General features: G+C 42.9%; 1 protein-coding gene across 10 annotated transcripts in view; it reads left to right on the top strand.

Moving 5' to 3' along the window:
• The window catches only part of AGBL1 (AGBL carboxypeptidase 1), a 443743-nt gene that overhangs the window by 272196 nt on the left and 145659 nt on the right, over positions 1-25888 (top strand). For 2 of the 10 annotated variants that reach the window (XM_065641709.1, XM_065641705.1), the window contains exon 23: positions 5230-8027. The exons of the other annotated variants lie outside the window; for them this stretch is intronic. In XM_065641709.1, the coding sequence (XP_065497781.1) occupies positions 5230-5536 (307 nt within the window). In that variant the 3' untranslated portion in view covers positions 5537-8027. Of the gene's footprint in view, positions 1-5229; positions 8028-25888 lie in introns of those variants that run through there. 10 annotated transcript variants of the gene reach the window in all.

Here is a 25888-nt window from a genome sequence, read left to right as displayed (position 1 = left end):
TTGGAAAGGGAAATCTCAAGGGAGCCTACAAAGTTCGTATCATTATGGTTTATTGTGTGGCCACAAAGGAGACAAATGCAACAGCTCTTTAAGCTGGAGCCATCTCGCATCAGTCTGTAGCTGATTCCCTCCCTTGGCGAGGTCAGGGACTCAACAGAGCCTGGTCTGGGTGTTCTCAGGCAGGAGGAGAAGCCAGGCTGCTCTCTGGGGAGCTCCTGCATCACAGAAATGAAATTGGAAAGTCATTACAAGGTGTGCACCACAGCTTGTAGCAAGTGAATCGAGACACAAAGGGCAGACTGAAGCCCTTCTTTGTTGGCATCTTGTTGCTGTAGTGTATTTCTTACAGGTGTAATTACCTAAAAGCATCATAGTTGTTTCATTTATGTCCTAAAATACTACTTAATGAAGCTATTAAAGGCAGAATTGTACTCTGGGATAACTGCAAATGCATCTGCTTAAGACTCATTTTAGATTCATTACAAGACTTCAGAAACAGTGTTCCCGTAAAATATTTTTAATAAAACATATGGATTCCTAAAAAGCAAAACTGTGCAAGACTGCACACTCTTTTAGATTTGGTGACATACGTGGAATTGTAATGTCAAAAAAAAGACAGGCGAGGCAATCCCAATTCACTGCAGAGAAAGCAGCGGCTCTTTAAAAGCTATAGGATACCTTACTTACCAGCATGTGTATAACTGTTCATACAATCGCTGCGACTTTGTTGGAAAAGAATGAGCTATTTCCCTTCTGCGCGAGTGATAACTCTGGTCAGGGAACTCAGCGAGTTCTCCAGTCCCTGCTTGAGTGCAGGAAAAGCTCACCCTTTTTTCAGGTGAATGCTCTAATTGCTGAGAACTTGGCCTGTTTGGGTCAGACATAAATAATTTTTCCTTTTTTTTTTTTAATTCAGTCTATGAACCGTATCAGAAATGTGCTTGGCTCCTTACACACAGCCATATCCCTGCATTGGGCAGCTTCCAAAGAGTGGGACATCCCATGGTGGAGAGAAGGTTTAGGGAAAGGAGAAAATGGGGTTACAGACAGGGTGATTATGCATCTACTGGGATGTTATTTTTCACTGAAGAGAGAAGATGAAGACATGTTGGTTTGTTTGTTGATACATTCTTCACAGGGAGTCATTGATGTGTCCGTGACCAGCGGTGGTCCCCAGACTTAGAGTTTTCTTCCTTTTTGTGTGAAACATTTAACCACTCATTTCCTAGCTTCACTCTGGCAAGACTGTAGCAAATCTCACAAGAGTGAGAGGAGCAATATGAAAAAAAACACCCAAACAAATGCTCCATTTCTTTCTCTAACACCCTGCAAGGTCTGTTAAGTGAAGGTCAAGCAGCAGCCCTGAACAATAGTCGCAGATTCCCTAAGAGGGACAGTTGTCAGTGCCTATTCTTTCCAGCAGAAAAAGTAAAACACATTATATTTTGAGCCACTCAGTAGTATACACAGAGAGCGAATGACCTGCCACATGAGCAAAATGTGGGTGAAAAATCTAGTTTTTCTCCATGCCCTGGAAGTGTATGCAGAAGTGAAGGAGAATTATGTATAAGAAGAGAGATCATCACTCATCCCCATGCACAACATGTAGCTATATATTGTCAACCACAACTATACACTGTCTTTTCTTACATGCAGTTCAGCAGGAGAGCTGACTTGCAAGGTTTTTGTCCAACTGTGACCTAACAGATGGGCTGACTTAGAATGAGGGATTTGCAGGAAGCATCTGAAATAAGTGTTTTCCAGTCATACCAGAAAGCTCCAGTTACACTGACATGTAAGGAGGAGCTGAGCTCCCTTCTCTTTCTCCTCAGTCACCAAAAAATGAGAATTATTTTACATGTTACCAAAGCTTGCTTGCTTTCCAAAATGAAGCAAACAAACACACCCACATACAAAAGGAGAACTAATTAAGATCAAGTCATATCTCAATAAATATGCGAATTAAAAATCAAACCAAAGGAATTCTATTTATCACATCATAAAGTTGCAAATTGCTCTTGTGGCTCCCGTCAGCTGGAATAGATGGGGGCTACGGGGCTACAGGTTTTGAATTAGTAGATGAACCAACATGCATACATGTTTTACTGTGATAGCTGGGGGACTGTTGGCTGAAGATATATTACTAACCTTCCCTCCCCCTCTTCTGTACTGTGTTCACGTTCAGTGGTATTCGTAGACTGTATTTGTCTTGGAGTTCTTTAATGTAATGTCATTGGTTTTCCTCATTGTTTACCTTCTGTAAGACAACATCTTTATTCTTTGGTAAATCTGTTTCATGTCCCCTGGGGTTTTTCTCTTTTTTATTTTTTTCTTTTGGGGGGGAAGAATTATTTTGCAGCTTTTAAAAATCAGATTTAAAAAATAAACAAAGAGCCCCTAACAAAAACTCCCACAACTCTTTGTTGGAAAAGAAAGCAAATCACACCTTCTGCAGTGATATGCAGTAGTCTAGATGTTGGCATTTCTGCTCATTACCATGTTTCACCATTTGCATTCTGTCCTAAAGGAGCTGGTTCTTTGTGATGCGGAGAAGTAACACGTAATGACTTTGGCAGAGTGTAGTAGTGTGATAAAGAGCCTTTCAACTTTTAAGTCATAGGTGTGATTACAGCCTGCGTTGGCAGCAAGAGGAAGTTGGTACCATCTATTTGCTGTTTGGTTGCTCGTTATGGGATTTGTGGTGAGGACATTGATCCAGTGGGCATCGGTCCAAATTGGAGAAACCACTACTAAGGTCACAGTTACTTGGCTTGCTCATTCACTGTCACAGCAAAGGAGCAAAATGCAGAGCAAACTAGGAAGAAATTCTTCTTCCTTGACCTCATGGTCTAGGCAGATCTTTACTTGTGGGGAACCTCTCCCTGCAATATATCTGCCCAAGTACTGAATTGTCGTGGTCTTTATGGCAGCATGACAGCACCCATCTTAGAAGGGAGAACTTTTGAAGTCTGTTATAAAGATTTTATGCATAAATAGTTGCTTCATAAAGACTTTCAGTCTTCGATGTAAGTAAATGCCTTCCAGGTTTCCCTTCCATAGTAAAGTGCTTTTGTGCTAGAAGTAATTTTCCTATTTTCGTCACAAATCCAGTCCTAAAGTCATTTACGTTATCAAAAAATTGAGAAGGTCCTCTGTTAGTTGGTGTTTCCCAGCTTCAAGTAACAATAGCGATCCTTTTCGTCTTAAATTGTTTTCCTGTTAACGCAAATGTTTGACATTCAGTTCCTAGGTTGTAAACTGGATCGTTCCACCTGTAAAATATTAGTGAGTTGGGTGGCAGCTATGCTGTGTCCCAATGGCATTAGCAGCTCCCCCCAAACATACAAGTGCAATATTGAAAGTAGATATGCTTTGGTTCTTTTTGAGTGCAAAGCCACAAGAGTAGAGCTTATAAATGAAAAATCTAGTTCCCTCGAGTTTACTCAGCTTTGAACATTGTCATAGGTATTTGGTATCGTGATAGTTCATGCCATGCCTGCATAGGAAATAAAAAATAAAAAAATAAAATAAAACCCACTGGTCAGACTGAGCAGAGACCACTGCTTGTTGCTGTTTGTGCTGGGAGGATCGTCCTGGTTTGTTTTGTCTCATGTCACATACCCAATTTCAGTATGAGTTCTTCCTGACCCAGATTTCTGGGCAGGCTGAAGTGAAGTCAGAAACTATAAAAGTGCATAATTATTCTTTTATTTATTTTTAAGCTGTACAGCTCTATTAAGCTTTCAGAGAATCCTTTATACCCAGCCTTTGAAGTAAACTAAAACAGAGATCAGCCAGAGGAGGAGAAGTGGGTTGACACTGCTTGTTTCTGCCTGCAGAATTGTCTGTATACAGTTAAGATCTGGAGTCTCCAAGCCAGGAAAATCTTACACTTTTTTTGGAGTACAGAAGAGAGAAGGGATCAATACATCCAAAAGCAATACTTTACACCTTTGGTATGTTCTGAAACCTCAGATGCTCGCACTGCTGTGAAACAGCTGAGAGCGGGAAGATTATTCCAGTTACTGACATGTAAATGAGCAGACCACACATTAGAGCTGTGTATGCTCCATCTGCCAAGCTATTCATTCTTCCCAACTTGGGACAAATTAGAAACTCTGGCCCAGCGGCGGAAGATTATTATTCCTTTCCCAGTCCCCCAAAGCAATACATTCCCCTGCTTTGAGTGTGATTGAAAACATTGACCTGGAGGTGAAAAACACAGTATCTGTCCCCCTGCTTCATCCAGATTCTGACCCAGGCAGCACTGAAACCACAGGCTTCTTTCTGGTCTCAAAAAATTGCCCAGCTGCTCTCCTGGGTGAAGGGCCAAATGGGAACTAGGTAGCTAGAAAGGAGAAAGACCCTATCCCCCTGAGCCAGCTAGTCTAGTGGTTACAATTATGCCATAAATATTGCATTAGGCTAAACAAATACAATACGTATTGAAAGTGGACATGTAAAGAAAGCCTGTGACCATTCCTGTAAGTAAATGGCAGGAGGCTAAGGTGGTATAACCTACCCTTCTGAGAGCCAGACGAAGGAGCCGTGACTTCCATTTCGAGTCTCTCCTCAGCCATTCAGATTTGCCTCTGAATTTGGCCCTTCCTTGGGAAGTTGTGCTGTCAAAGCCTTTTCACGCTCCTTCCAAAACACAAGCACTCTTGCTATTTCTGCCCTCCTCGGAGGCAGTCTGCTTGGAGACCCGAAAACCTCCATTTTTTGTTTGTTCTGCCTCTTGTTAGCAGTGCTCTGAGCTTGCACAGAACAGGAAGCAAAGAAGTCAAAGCACTTCAGCCACCTGGATTAATTAGGTCTTACACTAAGTGTGGAACTACAACAAGGTGGATGATGATTAAACCAGCAACTTTCAGGAAACTAAATACTTCCTCCTCTACTATATTTCAGCTTCTATAACCTTGTAAGTGCCTCAAGGCAGGAATGGTGTTATCTGTATATAAAGCACTCTGTTTCTGTATAAGCAATAGAAACAACAGTGATAACAAAAATAATGTGTTTCGCCTATGAGGTAGAGAAGTATCACTCTTTGTTTTACAGATGGTGAAACAGACAAAAAGACATACAGGATCTTGCTTAGTGCCATCTCATGTCTTACTTAGCAGAGCCAGGATTGAACCCAGGAAACGCATGTCCCTGTCACTTGCTCTTACCCCTAAAGAACACACCCTCCTTTGATGACATCCAGTCTCTCTTGTGATTTTTCTGCAGAAGCTGCAGCAACAGCTGCCTGGAGACTGATGATGAACCTCCTTGTGCGGAAGAACTTGATTATGATACTGACAGTTGCTCTGATGGAGAAGGGGACTTCTCGGAGCTAGACCAAGAGATCCAGGAGTGCCTCTCGTGGGTGGAAGGACAGACAGAAGATGAGGGAGCGACCATGGGACAGACATGCAGCTCCAAGGCTCTTAGGGGGCTCTATATGTCCAGCCAACCAGGATCCAACAGTACAGCTCTCCCTCTGAGTCCAACAGCACTTGGGGTGTACAGTGGGTTCGAGAGCAGCCCTGCGTGAACAAGACTTTGACTTGCAGACCAGTGAGCAAATAGGTTGCTGCTCACATTTGCCTGTTTGCCAGCTTCAGCGTCCTTCCTAGATCTGTTGCTCCAGTTCTGAATAGAAAATTGACTGTACGTTTGTGTAATTTGTATACATTCATATACTGAGAATGACTCCTTACGCTTTGTACACAAGGCGGAGCAAGGGGCTGCTGGCCCAGATGGTTCTACGTGAGAACATCATCCATTCCTAAACAAAATCCCCAGTCTCACAGCTGCTTCTAGCATGTGGTTTCTTATAGACTGACCTGAGGAATGGTCCTCTGAGTCCAAGGAACCAGAGATGATTCACCCTTTCCTAGCTTAGGCTCTTTATTATGGGAAGCAGCCTTTGCCTGGAAGAGTGACTGATGCTTTTGGTCAGATCTCTCCATTGCCATTTATTTCTCTTGAGCTGTAGAGCATGTATCTGATTTTTGTCTGATCAGAATTTTTACAGCGTGTTCAACGGGTTAGGTCAGGCTGTGCATGCTTCTGAGCTGGTCCTATCTCAGCAACAGTGTGGGAAATCCCATGTGCTGTAGTAAGGAAAGCACCAGTGAGAATACAGAGCAGTCCTCTGGAAACCTGGGCTAAAATCAGTTCTTTGCTATGCTGGAATTAACTAGTCAAATGTAATCTCGGTTGAGTCACTTTAGCCTGAACTGATGGGCCTAGGTGTAGAATTTGTTCCACAGATGCTGCGAAATTATATTTTCTCTGTGAAATATCCTTCCAGCTAAGAGTATAGATACAACAGTTCATCCTGGAGAACTAGGCCTATTTAAACCTACTGGGAGTGAGAGGGGGTTGGGGCATTTTAAGGAGAAAAACATGTTCACTTGAGGTAGCCAAGGGTCCCTCAATACTCCGTCAATAGCTTAGTGATGGTGGCAATATCCAAGAGTGAATTTACCCCACGCATCAGTGCCGTGACTGATTATTCTTTATCAGTTTTATTATGATACCACTAAGGAAAACTAGTTCGTGGGACAGGACCACATTATGCCAGACAGTAATATAGTAGAAGACATTACTGCTGGGTTATATACAGGACATATTCCACCAGTAACTCCCATAACGGAGTCAGAACAGCCTCTCATTTCATCCCCAAATGGAAAAAAATCAGGTTTCTCCTAAAACTACCTGCAAACACTGATCCCAATTCCTCAGAATTGAACACAGACTGAGAACTCACGTGTGTGCCCAACATCCCTAAAGCATGAAGCCCACATTGCTGCATCTCACCTCTCATATTGCCTGAACTTCTCACGTGTCTTAAGACTCTGCTGCTGCAATTGGGGAATTGCCTTGAACCCAAATAAAACTAATTGCATGATGGAAGAGGCTCCAAAGTCTGTCGCTATAAGGCTCAAGGAGAAGGATGAATGTATAGTGTGTTGTAGCATTACAGTCTATAAGGCCTCCATTAGCAGTGATCATTACTTATGCTGATGCATGACTAAAATCACCATGTTGTCCTCTCATCTTTATGCTGTTTGTGGAGAGAATTCCTGATGCAGAAAGAGGTTTTCTCTGATGCATTTCTGAGCACCTTTCCCCAGACTACTTAGACACATTTTCCAGCAGGAGCTTGCTCTTTGGAGAAATAGCTTCTTCCTGTCCTGCTGGGTTTTCAGTATCCAGGTGTTTTGAAGTCTTCACCAGCACGTAAGCGTTCTCTGTGTCTCTAGCTCTCTCTTTATGATGCTGCTCAAAAGACAGGCAGCTTGGGTCCTTACAAGCTGAGCTTCTTAGGCCAAACTAATTCATTAGGTATGGTGTGTGTTCTCTGTACACGTCCTGTTCTGCTTGCTTTAGTGTGCGACTCATTCCACACAATACTGAATTTTCATAAAAGGTTGGCTCACAGGAATGGAGACAAAAGAGGTGAAACAGGTGTTCCTGTTATAGTAGTTTGTATAACATTGCTTCAAAGCTTATTAATAAAAAACTATATATGTGCTTAGTTAACTTCAAAATCCAACATTTGTATGTATGACAAAAACCTCACACTGTGCTCGGTTCAGACAGCAGCACACACAGGCCATGCTGTAAGATCTTCAGCATTCAGCACATCCCCAGGACATAGGGCAAAAAATACCATTGTACATATGTGTCTGTAGATGTGCATATATATATATCCAGAGCTGCTTTTCTCTTTCATGCTGCGTTCTGTACCAACACCCTGCCACAACAATGACTGAACGATATTTACTGAGGCTTGCCAATGGTAGACTTTATTGCAAACGAAAAAAAACTTCTTCTTAAACCAGCATTTTTCTTAATGAGACACCAATATTTTGGCTATAAATACTTTAGGCCAGTCTCAGCCTTCTGGCTGTTTCATTCTGAATTTCTTATGCTAGGGAGAATTCCGTTCAGTGGGAAAATTCTGCCCTAGTTGTGATTAATTGAATCAATAGACCGCGGAAAAGTTTTCCTAGTATAATAAAAGTGGACTTGTAGCTTCCATGTGTGTTTGGAGCCGAATGTGTATGAGCAGTACCATTGTTCCATGTGTCCTTGTGCTGGCAGCTGTAGGAGGTAGAGAGGTGACAAAGGCTCTTGGGATGCATTCAGTGTTTGGGATCCAACTGCAGCAGCTGAGCTGGGAGCAAAGTGTCCACTCACATCAACACCACGTGCATATTAAATGCTGCTGTGCCATATGAAAAGTCTGGCCAAGTCCTCTCCTTGGCAAACGACTTGTCAGCAAGTGGTGAGGATGCTGCAGAAGGTAATGACCAGATTAACACCCCAGCCCAAGGGAGCTGCTGCTGAGAAGGTGGGAGCAGAGGAAGTACAGTGAGAAGGTTGGGTGACCAACTAGTCGGGAATGGCACCTGGAAACCTCCAGTAGAAGCAGTTTTGTGGGCCGACTCATTTCTTCCAGCAACTTCTATAGGGAGCAGATGCTTCTGTTCTTTTGACAGACCTCTAGAGGTCAGGAGAGGGCCTCCATCCTGCGCTGTGCTCGCCATGCTATTAAAATTCTCCCTGAGTCATGGTAATTAACCAGAACTAGGCTCTGCTCAGAGGAACGGAAGTGCATTGACTTTAATGAAACAGAGTGTAAAACAACTTTAGATTAACTCCAGCCTTGTTTATTCTTGCACACTTGTAATTCTGGTTTGGTATTTCCCCAGTGAATGGAGCCGTTGTCCCCTGTGCCGAGGCACGTCACCTCACTTCAGCCTGCGAAGTGCTGAGCAGGGAGGCCAGTGCCTTTTCTCGCTGTTGCTAGCTAATCCCAAAGAATTTGGAAAAAGCCGGTGGAAAAAGGGAGGGAGGAGAGAGAAGTCATCCTGCTCCCCTCTCTTGCCATTCCTCAAGAGGCAGCAAGGGATGCATTGTGGAGACGCAAGCCAAATATTTCCCTAATGGCCAGAAGAGACCCTGTCCTAGAGGCACTCACATAGTCTCCAATGCTAAAGCAGTTTTGGGCTCCTGCCAGGCACATTAACTTTTTTTACTGATGCCTTTTGTCTCACTGACTCTCTTAGCGGCTGTGAATAGCTCCGCTCTCCTTCCTCCTCTCCCATGGTTTCTATGACATGGGTAGAAGATGCAGCACTGAGCAGCAATCACACTGCACCCTCTGTCTCACTTTCCTATCAGAGATGATCCAAAGGATGCCTTGCCAGTGCCTAGTGAAATACACGTGTGTGTAAACCTCTGGGCTAAAAATAAATAATTAAACAATAAAAATATAAAAGAAACAAGTCAGCAAACCTAAAGGAAGAACAAAATCTAATTAGTTTTATCTGCTGTTTGTTATGAGGCTGTCAGAGTGCTCTATCCCCTGGTTTTACAGCACTCTGGAAAATAACAGTGATAATAATAATAATAAACAACCGTTCACTGGGTTGTTTTTGAAGCAAGCAGGAAGCAGATTAGGGAGGGGGAAAGGCAGCAGCCCCACTCCTCCGCTGCTTCTGCCAAAAAGCAGAGATGAAGGCGATAGCACTATCTCCTGTCTTATCTGTCCTTGGACAAGATCCACTGCCCATGTCCATCACTTAGAGACTCGAAGCATGAGTGGGCGACTGTTTGGCAGCCAATTTGGGACACTCAGATTGTATTTCTTGCTCTGCCACACATCTCCTATGTGCTCTTGACCAAGTCATTCAGCCTCAGTTCTGATGTGAAATATGAGGAAGGCTTTGATTGCTCACAGCAAATACAGTAAGGTGTGAGTGAAAGAGGTTATGTGTTTTGGGGGGAAGGAGGGGAAGAAATAGGGATGTAGAACTACACAGGTGTTTGCACTGATTTTGGCTGTTGCCAGTTGAGAAGGCAGCTGGAATTATTCTGTACGGGAACACAGTGGTAGTTGCCATCACTACTTTCCACTTCAATGACACACGACGATGGTGGTGGTTCGTTAGGCCATTCCTCTTCAAGCTGTGCTAGATAATTTTAAAAGTCTCTTCCTTGCAGGTTATTTTCAGCCTGTTATGTCCCACAGCCTGGTTCTCACAGCATGGAAAATTTTACACCTGTTTTAGGGAGAGTAGGATTTGTGTTTGAAAACTCTTGTACAGTTTTTCAGGCAGAAGGCAGGACACGAGGCTCCAGCTGGAGATAATATGCAAAAGCTTAAAGAACTGAAAACTCTGTACACGTAATCACATTGAGAAAAGATGAAGAAGGCTAAAGAAAGAATAAATAAATCAGAGGAGAGGAAGAAGGGGAGGGATGAAGAGAGCAGAGGGGAATAGGAGTAGGGGGCACTTTGGGGATACAAAGGCAGAGAAATGGGAGAATTATCCCAATTTGTGCATCCTCTTCCATCCTCAGATAATGCATCAGTATTAATGCTACCAAGAAACAACCCTCTCTACTGTAGAATAAATCTGCTGTTGTATTCCCCACTCCATAAATGGCAGCCAAGTCCGTATCCTCAGCGCTGTGCTGTGTGCTCAGCACTGTGTTTTGTGAGTGCTTTTCATGACGGTTAAGCCTGTATCATTTCTGGCCTTAGGTTTCCTCTCCAGGGACTGACATCCTCAGACAGGTTCTGGAAGATCCGTGGCATATTATTGTTGATGCAGCAGTTTTGTGGCTACTTTCCTCATCTTTTCTGTGCTCTGCTTTTTTTATTTCACTTCAAAAAAAAAAGTGGAAGGGAAAGAAATGAAGGATGTGAACAGGAGGGAGTGGGAGAGAAAGGAGAAGGCAGAAAAAAGTGCCCTGCCGATAGTCCGGCAAGATCTCCAGCAAGATGGTGAGGCAGCTGTTCTGGCACCAGGGGCTTTTTTAGCCTTTGATTAAGCTGCTTGTATTTTACATAGGGACCAGCAAGAGGAGAAGACAAATCCACCACTAAAAATGATCATCCGTCAGATGCCCTGGCAATAAGTCCAGCCCCAGCCTTTGGCTAACTGAGCTCTGGGCACTGAAGGCTGGCTCCTCACCAGCTGATGTAATTGCAATCACAACCCTGTTTCTTGCCCCCTTGTTGCTAAATGCCCGACTGAAGGCTTTTCCTGCATGATTTCCAGTATGTGCTCTGGCAGCTCATTCACAGATCTGCAAGGGTTTCCTGCCTTTGCCTCAGCATTTCCATTTAAAAAGTTATTTAGCTTTTCTGTGCTTGTTTCCTCATCTATGAAGCGGAGTTATTAATATTTATTTTCAGTGAAAGGGGTCACAATGGGGCTTAAATCACCAGTGTTTACAACACAACTTTATATCCTTAGAGAAGGCAAATAGGAGGGATTAGTTCCTGCTTCCATCATAGATCTGCCAGCAGCAAAACAAAAATACTGCCCATCACAGTGCTCATTGCTAACTCCTTTCCAGGGGCAGTTGTGTTTCCTTTGGTCTCGGTGGAAGGTGGCACAGATGGACAAGGCAAATGCTCTAGGTGAAAGCAGGGACAGTGTCGACAAAAACCCTTTGGATTTTTTGACAGCACAGTGGCCTTCCAAGAAGCAGGCAGCGTGCTGGTTAGTAAGTTGGGAAAATGGGAAATTTAATAGAGGTGAAAATGAGACACTCGGGAGAACAATGGAGCTGTCTGGTAAACATCTGAAATGTCTCTGCCCAAATGCTAGGAGTATAAGGGCTAAACAGGAAGAATATAAAGCCTTAGTACATATACCAAGCTATGAGTTAATCGGCTTCCCAGACACATGTAAAAGAGAAAGTAGGAACAGCAGAAGAAGGATTAATTGGCTGTGAAACATCAGGGAATTGATAGGTTGGGTCAAGGAAAGAGGAATACACGCCAGGAAACACTGACTTAAGAGCAGAGGTAAAATGACAAGATCTCCTAAGGCAGGAAGAAGAATAGAAGAAAAGTGAAACATTAAAGGTGTTAGAGGAAGTCATCGATGAATTGAAATGATAAATTAATAGTTAAAAAAAGTTGAAGCAGCAGATGATAAAGAATGAGAATGAAATGATAGCAAGGCATGTGTGGATGAAATCAGAAAGGTCCTGGCACAGAATGAGCTAGAGGTGGCTAGGAATACACAAGGGAAGAAAAAGAAATCCTATAAATACACTAGAAGGAATGAAAGTGTGCTCTGTGTACCACAGAAGGAAAGCACATGGAGAGGTTTGGAATCGTCATTGGCTTTTTAACTCCGCTTATCACCAAAACAGTTGCTGCTAGATATATATAACAGAAGTCATACTGATTATGGGATGGGAATAGGCCAGAACAAAGGGGTGTGAATTAAAGAATCCTTACACTAAGTGAATTCAACTGTTGGACCTGAGGGAATTCCCTGCTGGTTGTCCAAGGAAAGCAGCCTGTGAACAGTTGGGAATGGACTTCAAGAGCTTCTCCTGTATCGAGAGGGTTCTGCAGACAAGAGGGGCAAATAGGCTATTTGTTTGTGAAAGTAGAAAAAGGAAGAGCCAGGAAATAAAACTCAGCCAGCTAAGCTGAGTGACTACAGAGAAACCTGAACAAATTATGAAACAATTCATTAGCAGCCCTAGGATAAGAAGGTGATAAAACACAATCAACACGGATTTGTCAGGGTGATCTAATTTCCTTCTTTTATTGGCCAATTGGCTTAGAGAATAAGGCAGAAGTAACATATGTCTTTGTTTTAGGAAAGCTTTTAATACTTTCTGACATCACGTTTTCATAAGGAACTAAAGAAATATATTTATATTGTATTAAATCATTGTAAGGTAGGTGCACGCTACCTGAGAAATTACTCCTGAAGGCCAGGTTTCATCTTCATGAACGTTAACCTCCTAGAAGTTGGGCATCTAGTCTAAATTACTCTGTACAGAGAGTACAGAGTAAAGAGATGGACACCTCCAGAGGGTCTGCATCCCCTCCTAAGATAGATGGAAAGAATCCTTTGCTGAGGTATTTCCTTGCCTCATTAACTTCTGAGTGAAGGTGAACAACCAGCTCAGACAGGACACCTAAATTTAAACCCACTCTAAGACCATATCCCACACTCACACTTGCAGGGCATTATTTTGCTTAAACAAGAGAGATGATACCATGGAGAATCCATTTATTGTTTTAGAAAAGCACAAAGCTGAAACTCAGCTGCCTGTTCACGCACCTCTATTTAGGTCAACACACCTCCAGCCTCTCACATGGAGGGCTCTGCTTCTGAGCATCCCCCATCCAGCTCTGTAGCCCCATCCTTTGCTCTGCCAGTCTCGCTCCTCCAGAGCCAAATATACTAAGTGTGAGTGATCTGGGGGGGCTACATCCCAGATGAAACTGGGATCAGAGCACATGCTCTCAATGGTGCCCAGGTAGATGCCAAGGGCCGTGGAGCACACACTGAAGCCACTGTGCCAGATGGTCTGACTGCTCTTGGGTTAAGAGCTGCTTTGTACTTTTTAGCTTTACTGATGCGGAGAGAACATTTTGAACTGTCTCAGCCTTATAACCTTGTGTCGTTGGCACATGAACAGCACCAGCACACTGTTGAACGTAATAACAAGAGGGAATGAGCTGTAGTATTAAATAAGAATTTAAATCTTAGGGTTTGCAGTGCAGAGCAAGAGACTTTAGCTGTGTTATTTCCAGGAATTGCTTGAGTCATGTTTGAGAATAATGGATAAGATTAATTCCTTCGTGACTATGGCTGAATAAATTATTTGCCAATAATTTTATCTATGATTTGGCCAGTTCTAGCTTCTTTTTCTAATGTGTATGATGCAGGAACATTAGCTGCATTCTGGATGTGTGTGCGGGGTACGCAGCTCCAGTCTTAGCATCTAGCACTGAATTTATTCCCCAAAGACAAACTTCAACGAGATTTACCCCAGAGCAACCGAATGCAGGATTTGATCTGTCGTATTCAGAATGATTCATTTTTCATCTCATGAAGTACGAAGAGAGGAGATAGAAAGAGAGAAGGGAAAGTTACTTCACCCTTCACAACGAACCTTTGTCTTCAAAATCTGAGCATCAGCCCACTGAGGGACAGGACAGATGTTGCTTGGTAACCCCACGCCATTGATGGGAAGCACTCAGCAGGCTGAGCATCGCAGAGGGACCGAGATGCAGAGTGAGACAGTGGCACACTGGGATGCTCGGTCCTGTCTGGCCCTGTTAGAAATCACACCGCTCATGCCCCAGTAATTGTAGACACTGGCCGAAAAAGTCTTTTCTGTTGGGTGGGAGAGTAATTGCAGGTCATAAATGGTGAAGTGTCCTCTGCCCGCTCCCCAGGCACAAAGGAACTTTGGATCTATTAATATCTTGAAGGTGACTGAGTTTTTCCCAGTGTAGCTAGCTGTGAGCAATCCTTAAATGACTCAGAGGTACTGCTGCTTGGTTAAACACCTACAGGGATCTGGAAAAAGCCTATTGTCTTTGCAGCATCACACAGCTACCTTGCCACCTTGTCAGAAGTATCAAGTCTTGGAGTAGTGGTGTTGTAGCCCTGATAGTCTGAGGATGCCAGAGAAACCAAGTTTGCAATAAGAGTAAGGGCAACGTCTTAGCTAAGGTGCTGGCCCCAGTTATAGGTATAAATCTCAATTGAACACTGAACTACTGGGCCAGCTAAACTACCTAGGGAGAGAAAACCAAATAAAAATAAAACTGAGGATTCAAACTAAGGATTAGTAGCAACTTCACTAGTGTTTTGGATTTTGGAGGTTTTTAGACATTTCCCACTCTTAGTGTCAAGGGATATTACCTCGTGATCTCCATTGACTTATGATACCAGATCACCTAAATATTGCACCTTGCTGGATTGATGCTTCAGCGTGGGGATGTAGAGACAGTAGAGCACTAAAATCACTTATTCCTGCCTTATCCAGGGACTGTCTGTAAAGCTGCCATTCTCTTCTGTTCTTCCCTTCCCCTTTTCATCTCAAGCACAGGCATGATCCTCTTTTGCGGACAGATGCTTTCTCCTAAGCATCATTTGTAAAGTCTCTCCTTTCTGTAGTTCAGGCTGGAAGTTCCTCTTATTTTTTTTTCCCCCGTAAAAATACTTACTAATTGGGGGAACTGATTTTAAAGTGATTGAAATAAATCCTCCAGACTTAGATCTTCTCATGCCTCCAGCAAGAACACATCAGAGAGCTCCAAAAGTGTCCAGTGATGCATCTTCAACTCCCTTTTGTAGCATGTTTGTCTTAGAACTGAAAGGTGAGCTCCCCTGTGTTCAGATCTGCATGGCAATGCTTTAATTGGTACTGTGTACTCACAGCAGAGAAGCTCATACAGATTCCTGCTAATGGAAATGTTGGACCCCAGCTGGGTCTGGTTTCTGGGACACAGATATCAGCAGAGGAAGGTGTGGGATGATGAGGCTGCAGCAGCTCACCGAGTCCAGGAGGGGATATGGTGCACACAGAGGTCTCTGCTGCCCTGGGCAGAGCAACTCCAACTTCAGCCATATTATTAAATTAGTCTGATTTAATAAGTCACCATGTGCCACTGAGCAAAAATAACTGATAGCAACCATTATCCCCAGATATGAGCTAGAAAGGGTGAAGCTGAAACTACTTCTGTTAACATCTAGTAACTTCTATAGCCATTATAATTTGATCATGTGTCCCTAGCTTCAAAGTGAGACAAAGTAGATGAGACATGAACTGTATGTATCTGACTGGTTGCATTTTAATCCCAGACAGCCTCCTGCTCAAACCTGTGTGCCATCACGCAGCAGCCCCTGGCGTGAATGGTGCGAGCAATGATGTTAAACAGCTGCCCAACCTCAGCAAAACCCTTTGAGACTCCTGGATTTTTCTTCATCAGACCTATATCTTTTTCTTCCAGAAATGAGAGGGTGATGAACGTGACACTTTGGTTGCCGTGGGAACACAGCATGAGGTTTTGGGTCGCCTCACAAGCCAGAGCTGCTGGTTCCAGGGACAGGTGTGAGCAGCAGTGGCGGCATCTGTCCAGGTCTTGCCCTTGTGCTCTCCCAGGGTGTCTGGGGTTCAGCCTTATTCATGTTACAAGCAGAAGATCTGACAGGACAAGTCACTGTAAAGTAGGAAGATGTGTCTGACAGTTTGGAGGGAAATTGATAAGTCCTGGTTGAAACTTCTGCACCAAAATCTTGCTGAGGAGCATAAAGTGGGTGCACAGGGACCTAGAGACTAAGAGACTGCTCCCCACATCATGGTGGGGAATAGTTAAAAGTTTTTAGTGTGGGGAGAAAAAAAATGGAGCCCAGAGTTCCCCTTGTAACTCTGCTACTGGGGCTGCTTTAGCATCACAGGGAAAGTGCCAAGAACCAGAGAATTTCTACCACACTCCTTCCTGCAGTTTTTTTTATGTTCCTTACCTCCCCCCCATCCCTCTAGACATGCCCATGTTCAGTTGCCGACATCCGTGCTCTCCCCTCTCCTGTCTACTCTGGAAGCTTTCTTGAGCCTCAGCTTGGAAATAATCAGGAAGCACTTTCATGCTGTTACAAACCCATTTGGAGCTTTCAGAATGACAATCTGGGGAGGACTCCTCATTGTCACTGCTATTTTTCTGCTTTTACAGATCTCCCTCTAAATCCTCACCTAGCAGCATTTTATCAGGAGAATAAATATATTTTTAAAGATCTCACAGAAGTAGGTTTTACTGAAGCAAAGGGAGGGAGGTGAGGCTGCAATTCTGTTTAGGTGAAAGCCATTGCCAATCTCTCTAATGTGGTGATTTGAATGGGTGGGGGCTTGGCAGGAAGACACAAAAGGATTAGGGGCAGCTGAGATGATGCTGGAGAGAAGGAAGGGTTTGGTAAAGATGGAGGTTATGGTACAGGCAATACAGGTACTCTTAAGGATTATGAGAAAGAGTGAAAAATACCACCCAGGGAATCTAGCCAGGTGGTTATAAACTATGATGAAATGGGACTTAGAGGAACAGCTTGCAGCATGGTAAGTGTTAGTCTCTAAGACCTATCAGAAGTTTGGTAGAGAGTAGCAAGAACAGCAGAAATAGGTTAGGAAGATGGAGCTTGTTGCTAGAAAAGAAAATTTCTTTTCTGTCTGTTATAAATCTTTGCCTCTTCACCACTTTAGCTGCTTCCTGTGTTCCCTAAGCAGGCTTAGTGTTCCTTCATGGCCAGAGGGTTTCAATTTGAGCTCCAAATAATAATAATAAATTCCATAAAGTGATTCCATGTGGAGAGTAGAGATAATAGTGCCTTATGTTTACACAGTAGGGTCTGTGAGACTTGGGGTCATGCAGATTGAAGAGTGGTTTCTCACCTGCTGTTGAAGTGCAGCTCGTTCTGGGGTAACTCACTGCACCTGCTCGGCAGCAACTGCACCAGGAGCGTGGTGGGGAAAAACTGCTCTGGCTGAGGCTGTTGAGTGAAGGCTGGGTAGAGAAAGGAAATGTAATTCTCCACACTGGAATTTAGCCAGGAGGTTGAAGTTAAACATCTGGTTAATTAATAAAAAGAGCTACAACAGGACTGTACTCCCTACAGCCATGCTGGGGCACTGGAATCTGTGGTGCTGTGTGAGGACAAGCCTGGCTGTTTCATTATGACTGCGTTACTACAGGTATTGTGACTTCGGAACTTGCTAGCTGAGTCTTGAACAGTAGCTGCGGCTTTTCCTGACGCATCCAAACCCAACCTGCCTCTACAGTGGACTCAATGCCTGTTTTACCCAGTGCTGCCCTCGGACCAAGGTATGTCATTATGTTTCATCCAGTGTAAGGAGAGCAGGAGCTACGTAATAGCTCTGCTGAGGTTTCTCATCCTTTCTGTTAGCAGGAGAGTTGTGTTTTTTGGAAGAGCGTATCTGTTATCACCTCTTTTGCTGTGTTTGACTTGGGATATCTAATGTTTGTTTCCACATGTGAAGATCATTGCAGCTGCTCTGTGCTAGGCCTGGTTTGTGAAAAAAAGAGCTCTGAGACTTGGTTCTTACAGATGATAAGAATTGGTTTGTTGGGCAGCCAACTCTGTTGGAGCGGGAGGACCTTGTGATGGCACTCCAGTGTAACTTCTGGTGGGAATTATTAAGAGCATCTTTTACTTAGAGGTTTTGGCTTACTGGAAACAATGGCTGGCTTTGGGCTTGAATTGCAGTGCCTGGAATACTGGAGATCCTGGAAAAGCTGCTATGTGTCTCTACCACTTCTGTCCCTCAAAGATGAAGTTCTCCCCTTGTCTGTGCTTTCCCCAAGCAAAATGGGATACTCCTTGTACTGAGCCTTTTAGTGCTGTTGTTTCAAATGTGAAGGGCCATACTCAGCAATGTGTTAGTTTTCTGCAGGGAGAGAGGGAAACGTGTCTTTTCCCTTATGATGCTATTGTCCAGTTGGGCTGATCCACCACACAAACTGCTGTGACCTCTGGCTGCCTCATTTGCACCCCTGTTTCTGTTGGTTGTTAGAGGAACATAGTCATTAGCTTGAAATGTCACTTTGATCAAATATTGTCTGTTTTCGCTCCCTCCTGCGAAAGTACGGTGGTGTTTGACTTAGCTTTACTTGCCAAACGGATGAGCATCACATCACACAGTTTACAGAGTTCTCTGTCACAGGACTTTATCCCTGCAGTCCTCTGACAGGGACATGGGGCACCCTGAAAACACAAGCTGAGGCTGTGGCTTTCCATCAAACTAAATCAAATCCAGTTAAAAGAGAAGGGCTTTGACATGCTTCCTGTATGCAGACTTGTGGGAATTCCTTTTACCTGGTTTGCAGAAGGTTGCTCAAGGGAGAGGCTTAGCACTGGAGAAGCATGTCTTAAGAAAGGACTCAAAGCATTTTATTGCATTACCTTGGACCTGTGCCACCTTCTCAGGCAAAACAGCTGAGTGCTGTGGACAGAGGCCTGAGTGTCACTGGTCCAGGAGGACAAAAATAGAGAGCTGTCCCTCATGTATTGGCAGGAGAAGGCACTGTTCATCTGTGCCTCTAAAGAAATTGAGCTTCATGTCCTGGCTGGACTCCAGCTGGACTAGGTCTAGAATATAACCTTCAATTACATGCCCTTGGAGATGATCTCTTGATTGCCTTGTCTTTCCACTTGTTCACAGTTGGATGTTCTGATGTATACCAGGAGAGAGCTTGAAATGATGTACTGGGGGACGTCTGTGCTGGTGGCTGGGCTCCTCTGTGTCTGAAAGTAGAAGGAAAGTAGGTTTATTGTTTTCCTGAAGGAGGAGTTGGCTACATTTGTCTCCTGAATTTAAAGGTGCTAAAGGGAACACTGGTGAGCTTGGCATCAGAAACTAAGTTGGGGGATGAACCACATTCTAGCCTGTCTCCTGTCACCCTCTTTAAGCTGGAGGATGGTAAACCTGGGTCAAGATGGAGGAATATGATGCTTTTGTCCTCCCTCTTGATCTTTTAGGCTTTCCACAACCACCTTTTCGAACACTTAACAGACCCAAAGCTTTCCCAGGGACCACCATCTGGCTGGAGTATATCTGGTTAGATAATGTCCTGTAGCTCTACCAAGTTCAGGGTCATTAAATTATTCCCAAAAAGCTTCCTCTTGTGATTTCAGTTGGATACAACTACTACCTTCGCTTCCTGTCTGAAGTTTGTTAATTGACAGTGTTTGTGGAACACCTGTTGTCCACTGAGGCTCCTGTTGGTCTCCCAGCATCAAGGCACAACTCTTTCCCTTAGTTCTGCATGCATCAAAGCACTCTCACAGCCCTCCCATATGTCTCGTATACTGAGTTTTCTACCTCTGAGAAAATCTCTGTATCCCCAGTGTGGGGGAACGTGAGTATATATCACTCTCATAGGGACTTTAGTTCATCTAGCCTTCAGTTGAATTTTTGCTTTGTGAGGTGGTGGTTGTTGCGGGGGGGGATGGAGGGGCGGGCGGGTGTTCTTTTGGGGTTTTTTTTGTTTTGTTTTCCACTTTTCTGATTCTGTCCCTTTGCTCCTAATCTCACCACCTGGTATGGCTCACACTGCAGAACCTCTCTCCCTCCTCAGTGTATACGCCCTTCAAATATTTGTAGACATTTATCATTTCCCTCCCCCTGCTTAGTCATCTCTCTGCCAAGCTAGACATATTTAGTTCTTCTAATCTTTCCTTGCGAGTGAGTCCCTCCAGCACTCATAATTCATTTCTCCTTGCTCTTCTTTGAATACTTTCCAGTTTGTCAGCGCTTAAAAATTCTCTTATTTAGGGTGTTTTAATATATGCAAGCAGAAAAAAAATGGAGAAGAGAAACTTCCTGAAAAGATAAAGGTTTTCTTGGCTCCAAGATACTGGGAATAGGTAAGAGTGGGTAGATCTGGGTATTCCTGCTTCAAGTTCTAGGTCGGTGTCTGGGATACAGAAGAATTGTTCCCTCTTCTGAGTTTCTCTGTTCCCCAACCCTGAAATAAGCAACAAAACATATCAGCTACTAGTTTTTCTGTGTTTATTTCTCCAGTTTGACTCTTAACAAGACAGACTCATAAGTGTCACAGGCTTAGCTTCCCATTCTGTGTCTCCCTCTCAGGCTCAAGGCTTTGTCTATGAGTGGTTTTCTAGTGGGCTGTGGGGTGCAAGTGCTTCAGAGATAGAGGCTTTATCTTATCGGTGCTGAATCTCTGTTTCTCAGCTTTGTTCTTCTCAAACACTGGTAGGCATGGTGCTAAAGGATCAGCAGAGAGCAGCCAGCTCCTTTTTATCTTAGGAAGATTTTTTTTTTCCCTTCTAGATACTTGTTTCTGCTGTGTCCAAGCTGTATAAAAAGGAATATAATTTAAAATGGGTCCTGTTTCTAGGATCCTGGGTGGACTTTTTTTCTTTCAAATAACCAACTCAACAAATTCTTTAGATAGAACCTTGTTAATTAAAGCTATACCCCAGAGGGATGGCCTAGAGATGCTCTTCAGTCTTCACCTCCTACTGAACTCCACAATGGGTTTTGAGGCATTCTCGGTGTCTCACACTGGTGGCAATTTGTGCTGTCTGAGATTACATGATGCAAGCAGAATTGAAAGCAATGATGGGGAGCAGCAAGTGTTTTTTCACTTATTAAATACAGCAAGGTCTGCAGCTTCACCGTCTGCATCAAGAGCTGTTGAAATATTCCTCGCCACCACCCAGTGACCTGCAAGGGGGCAGCAGTTTATCTAGGCAAGAGATGCTCTGAAATTTACTAGTCTGAGATGGGTATTAGTATCAAAATGCTTCCAAAACCAGAACAAAGCCAGTTGGAAACTTGCGCTGTCTGGCATATCTTTATGTGATGCAATCTAGATTTCCACTGCAAATGTTAAAACAATGTGGTTTTCACCTAGGAGCAAGGAAAAGGTTCTGCTTTTCTTCCTCATATATCACAATGTTCTATCTTTCCACCCAGACTAGATACTTATCAAACATCTGTCTTCTGTTTTGATTGTGTTCTGAGAACATTGAGTTTAAGTGGAAATGTGAAACTAGCTCTGCTGACTGGGCAGGAAATGTTTCTCTGTTGTGGTATGAAGGCTGTTTGGGTCTATTAAGCTAAGCTACAAAAAGGGAGGAAAAGGGCAAACAAAAGCAGGGTCAGTTGGGTAGGGGAATATATTTCATTTTTTGCATCCAAACCATGTCAGTCTGTGCCTCCAGCTGATGCCACTATATCATCATAAAACATAGAAACAAGGAACCCAAAACTTCTTGATTGAAGAGCAAAAGCTGCTATTGCTTTGACAATGGATTGACTTTGCCAGCTGTCTGTCGAAGCAGCCTTAGAGAATCATGCTGAACAGTGCATTACAGATATACACACTGGATATTAAAAAAGAGGGAGAATGCATTTACTGTCACTTGCAGGTTGCCTTTCACCCTTCTAGTTGTCATAGCACTCAGAAGCGTTAAACAATGGGTCTTTGTCTACAGAAAGAAAAATACTGCCTCTATCACAAGCTTAGGCAGGAGTGGCAAAATAATTCAGAAAAACAGCTAGAAGGAAAAGCACTAGGCATTTTCACCAGCCTATCCTCAGACACTTGTTATGGGGCCTGATTCTTGAAACAGCACCATGTCACCTACTTTAGTACCTTCACACTGTTTATTAGCATCATCATCCCAGCAGCAGGCTGGGCTGTCTGTCTGCTGCCTTTGCTGTTGCAAGCAAGCTTGTCTGTCCCAAAGGAATCAGAAGTCTAGCTGGCTTTGGTTTGTCATGTTTGTCTACTGCCATTCAGATTTTGAAAGGGGGAGGGTGTCTGTTTGTATTTTTGCTTTATAAGAATATGCAGTTTCTTAAGATCCATTTGGTTGACAAAGTGTTTTACAAACAAACTGTGCATGGGAATCACTTTGTTCACTGCTGAAATGAAAAACAATAATTTTTATTGCGGAATCTCAAAAGACGGATGAGATACGGTTCAGCTCAGCATGACTCTAAGTATTTGGCTGAATAGAGGTGGGATTACTACCATATTTAAAGCAAAAGGCAAAGCATACATTCACATGCTTTCAACTGAGGTTTATTCTGTGCAAATATTTGACAAGTGGCCTCTCATTTAAGCACAAATAAAAGTATTGAAGCTTGCACCATTTCTAGCTATTGGCACAAGAAAATTGTTTCTAAACAAGCAACCATGAAGTTTAACGGTTATTTCTCCCTGTCATGAGTTCCCTTTTAGCTCACCTGCCCCATTGATTGTTACGAAAAAAAGTCTATGGGAATTTTATTTACCCATCCCTCTTTGAATATGTTTTCTGAACTTCTGATCTTTAGCCGTTATTAATTTTTGTCTTTTTGTTTGAAGTCAGCTCTGTATCAGTTCTCTGAACTGAAATAACTAATACAAGGGCAGATCAGGTGTTTCCCTACTCCTGTTCCCAAGGTGTTCCTGAGCAGAGATGTTCAACCCCAGGCTCATTTCCATTCATTGTAATGGAGTGATAACAAAATGCATGGCTGACTTCTGTAATTAGGCTCGTGTTCTTCAAGGTCTTTTGCGATTGCCTGCTATTCTCTCTTGTAGCTCAGCTTTTGGGGCTTTGGTATTTCCCTGAACTCCCCTAATAGTTCTCCCCCTCTTCCAAATTATCTCTTTGAGCATGAACTGATGTATGGCAAACAAAAAGCAATGCAATATTCATCATTAATTGATCATGATCTTTCCTGGGTTTGTTGTTGCTGTTGGGTATTATTTTAATTCCCACTTTGTATAGGGGAAACGGCTTGATTTTATTTAATATCCTAACTTTTAAATTTTTATTAAACTAAAATGCAGATGTATATTCAGTGTAGCTTTCCTACGCTTGTTTTCTTGTGGATTGTTCATCTCACTTTAATTAAAATAGGACAAGCATAGAAATGAAATGATGAGGAAAAAAGACGAGCAGTTGGTTGTCCCACAGTTCCTACCAGCAGGAAATGGTAGGGGACAGGTATTTTCTCTTTAATGCAATATGTTCTTCTGCTATCCCATAAGGATTAATGAGAGGTGAAGAAAAAAAAAAGCACCAGTGTCTATAGATGATGGAAAGCTGAAGCTCTTCTCCTCACACCGTGAATCAGCCTCCTAGGAGATACTGTCTCAGACCAGGTTTGTTCAAGGGAAGGCTCATTATGTGGAATTGTGTCAAATGGTGAGGAGTGGTATAAAGAGATAATCGGAGTCCTCCAGCACTAATTACGTATGCTCTATAGAAATCCCAAGCTCCATTCAGATCCTTTTTAAAGGAAATCTTGGAGGAAACAAATGAAGTCTAGTTCTGCGAGTGCCAATTGAGATGGTAGAGGACAGGGAAGTCATGGGTTAAAGTGATGAATTTTCTGAGGCCTACCATACTATTTGACTTGATTCTTTCCACCCTCTCTTCTTTTTGCATTCATGCATTGAAACATAACAAGAAGTCTCTGCATTTCTCATGCCTCCTTTATTCTGAAATCTCTAGGCACTTTGCAAATATTAACTGATAGAATTCCACAGCTATCTATCATCTGTCTAATCTCAAAGCATTTAGGTTTCCCATCAAGATTCAGAGGGATGGTGATGATCAGAGTATAATATCAAAACAGTTTTCAGCAAAAGGAAATCATTCCCTCTTTTAGCAAAGGATTGAAGGAGTTGTGACTTAGCATTGGTAGGAAGTTGGGACAACAGCTGCCAGAAAAGAGTAATTGCTATTTGACCAGTGTCCAATGATAAGATTTAGGACCAGGATTGTTAGTATTTTGCAATCAAAGGCATTTCAGGTTGCAAATAATTGTGTGTGTAATTTGTTCTTGCAACTTTGGAGGAAGAGAATAAGGAAATCTTGGGGGCAAAGTAGTGAGATCCTGAGAGAGAACATTCTGGAACAGTAAAACTAATGTTTTCCTAGCCAGCAGGAGGGAAAGATAAAAGCAATTTGAATCAGTGTTAACCTTGATATCAGAAATATCACTTGGCGCATGTTTGTACTTGAGGCTTCTGTTACTTTTGCTGAATATACTACCCACTTGTTTTAGAGAAACACATACAATATACTCAGTTCAAGTGAGCACAGATAAGAGGCAGGTCTCGCCACTTTGATTCATGCCACCAGTAACTTCAACTGGAGTACTCCAGGAGAATAGTGCTGCTCAGCACAGACAGGCTAGTCCAGCCCATTCCTGTATTTATGGAGAAGTCTTAATGCTCTGTAGAAAATCTCTCAGTGACTGGGGACTCCTGCTTGGATCTGTCAGTGGTTTTGTTTCTGTGCAGTGATTAGAAGAGCAGCATGGGAGGTTGGCAGCCAAGTTCATCATATGCTCTGTGTTGTCCCTTGGTGTAGAGTGAATCAAAGGGCTTCCCTAGGAGGACAATAGTTTTCTGTTCTAAGGCCTGACTATCTCCATTTTCAATGTATTTCATTCAGTCTTAGGTATTGTTTACCATAAAACCTGAATTAGTGCTGTTTTACCGTGTGCCATATCTTTAATGACATTGTCAACCAGGAAACTGATGTAATCCACAGATGTTAGCACATTATTTTGCCTTTCAGTCTGCGACTTTTGTCTTAACTAACCTTTGAAGATTTATGTAAGCATATGACTCTCCCAAGAGAGCCAGGTATAAACTGTATTAGTACGTAGTCAAATCCAGCTGTGTAGAAATGTACTACTCGTGAAGACTGACCCAATAGCACTGACTTAACATGTTGATTGCTGAACTTTGCTTCTCTGCACTTTGTCCTTAAATTCCCTGCAACTTGAAAGTATATTGCATTCAACACCTACCAGCCAAAATCCTCATCACCAAGGCAAATTCAAACATCTGCCAAAGATCATGAGGGAAATGAGGAATCATCCCAACAATACCAAGGCAAAGCGTTAAAAAGGATCGAGATTCCATTGAGTAAATCTGCAAAATAATTTGCATTTCAAATTTCAGGCAAGCAGCTGTGTAATTTCTGCCTGTAGATTCACCACTGTGATGTTCATTATCTGATTATCACTACCTACAACCTTCCTAGGGCTAATGCACATTGTCTTCCTGACTCTTGAATTAGTGAGGTGTGTCTGACACTGAATTTGCAAGTAATTGCTATGGCTCCCCTCAATGAAGCATCTCTCAGGACACTCTTGGAAATTAAATGTTCTTTCTCGAGCCATTATTTGCTGACTCTATCCCTATCTTATTAAATAATTATCAAGTAAAAATGTGTAATTTGAAATATACGTGTCATGTTTAGGAAATGAAAAAAGCAGGGATGACAAGATTTTCAGTGGATTAATGCCAGCAAAGTATTGCCTTCCCTTCCCTGAAATAGGTCATCTCCCAGGTTCCTGCTAGGACCTAACCAGAATCAACCAACCATCTTTGCATGCAATCCCATTTGATGATGCTTTGAGATTTCTGTCTTGAGTCCATTCCAACTCCTACAGAGGAAACGAGATTAAGTGACGCCTTTTGAGTCTTCTGAGTCCTGACTGAAGGAACTGGGTTTGCGTTACACCAGTAGATGTTGCTCACAGCAGTGAATTTAAGCCC

The sequence above is a fragment of the Caloenas nicobarica genome, chromosome 10 (assembly GCF_036013445.1).
Source record: "Caloenas nicobarica isolate bCalNic1 chromosome 10, bCalNic1.hap1, whole genome shotgun sequence".
Classification (NCBI taxonomy): domain Eukaryota; kingdom Metazoa; phylum Chordata; class Aves; order Columbiformes; family Columbidae; genus Caloenas; species Caloenas nicobarica.
Note: the sequence above shows the minus strand (reverse complement) of the source record. Positions and strands in the feature narration are given on the sequence as shown.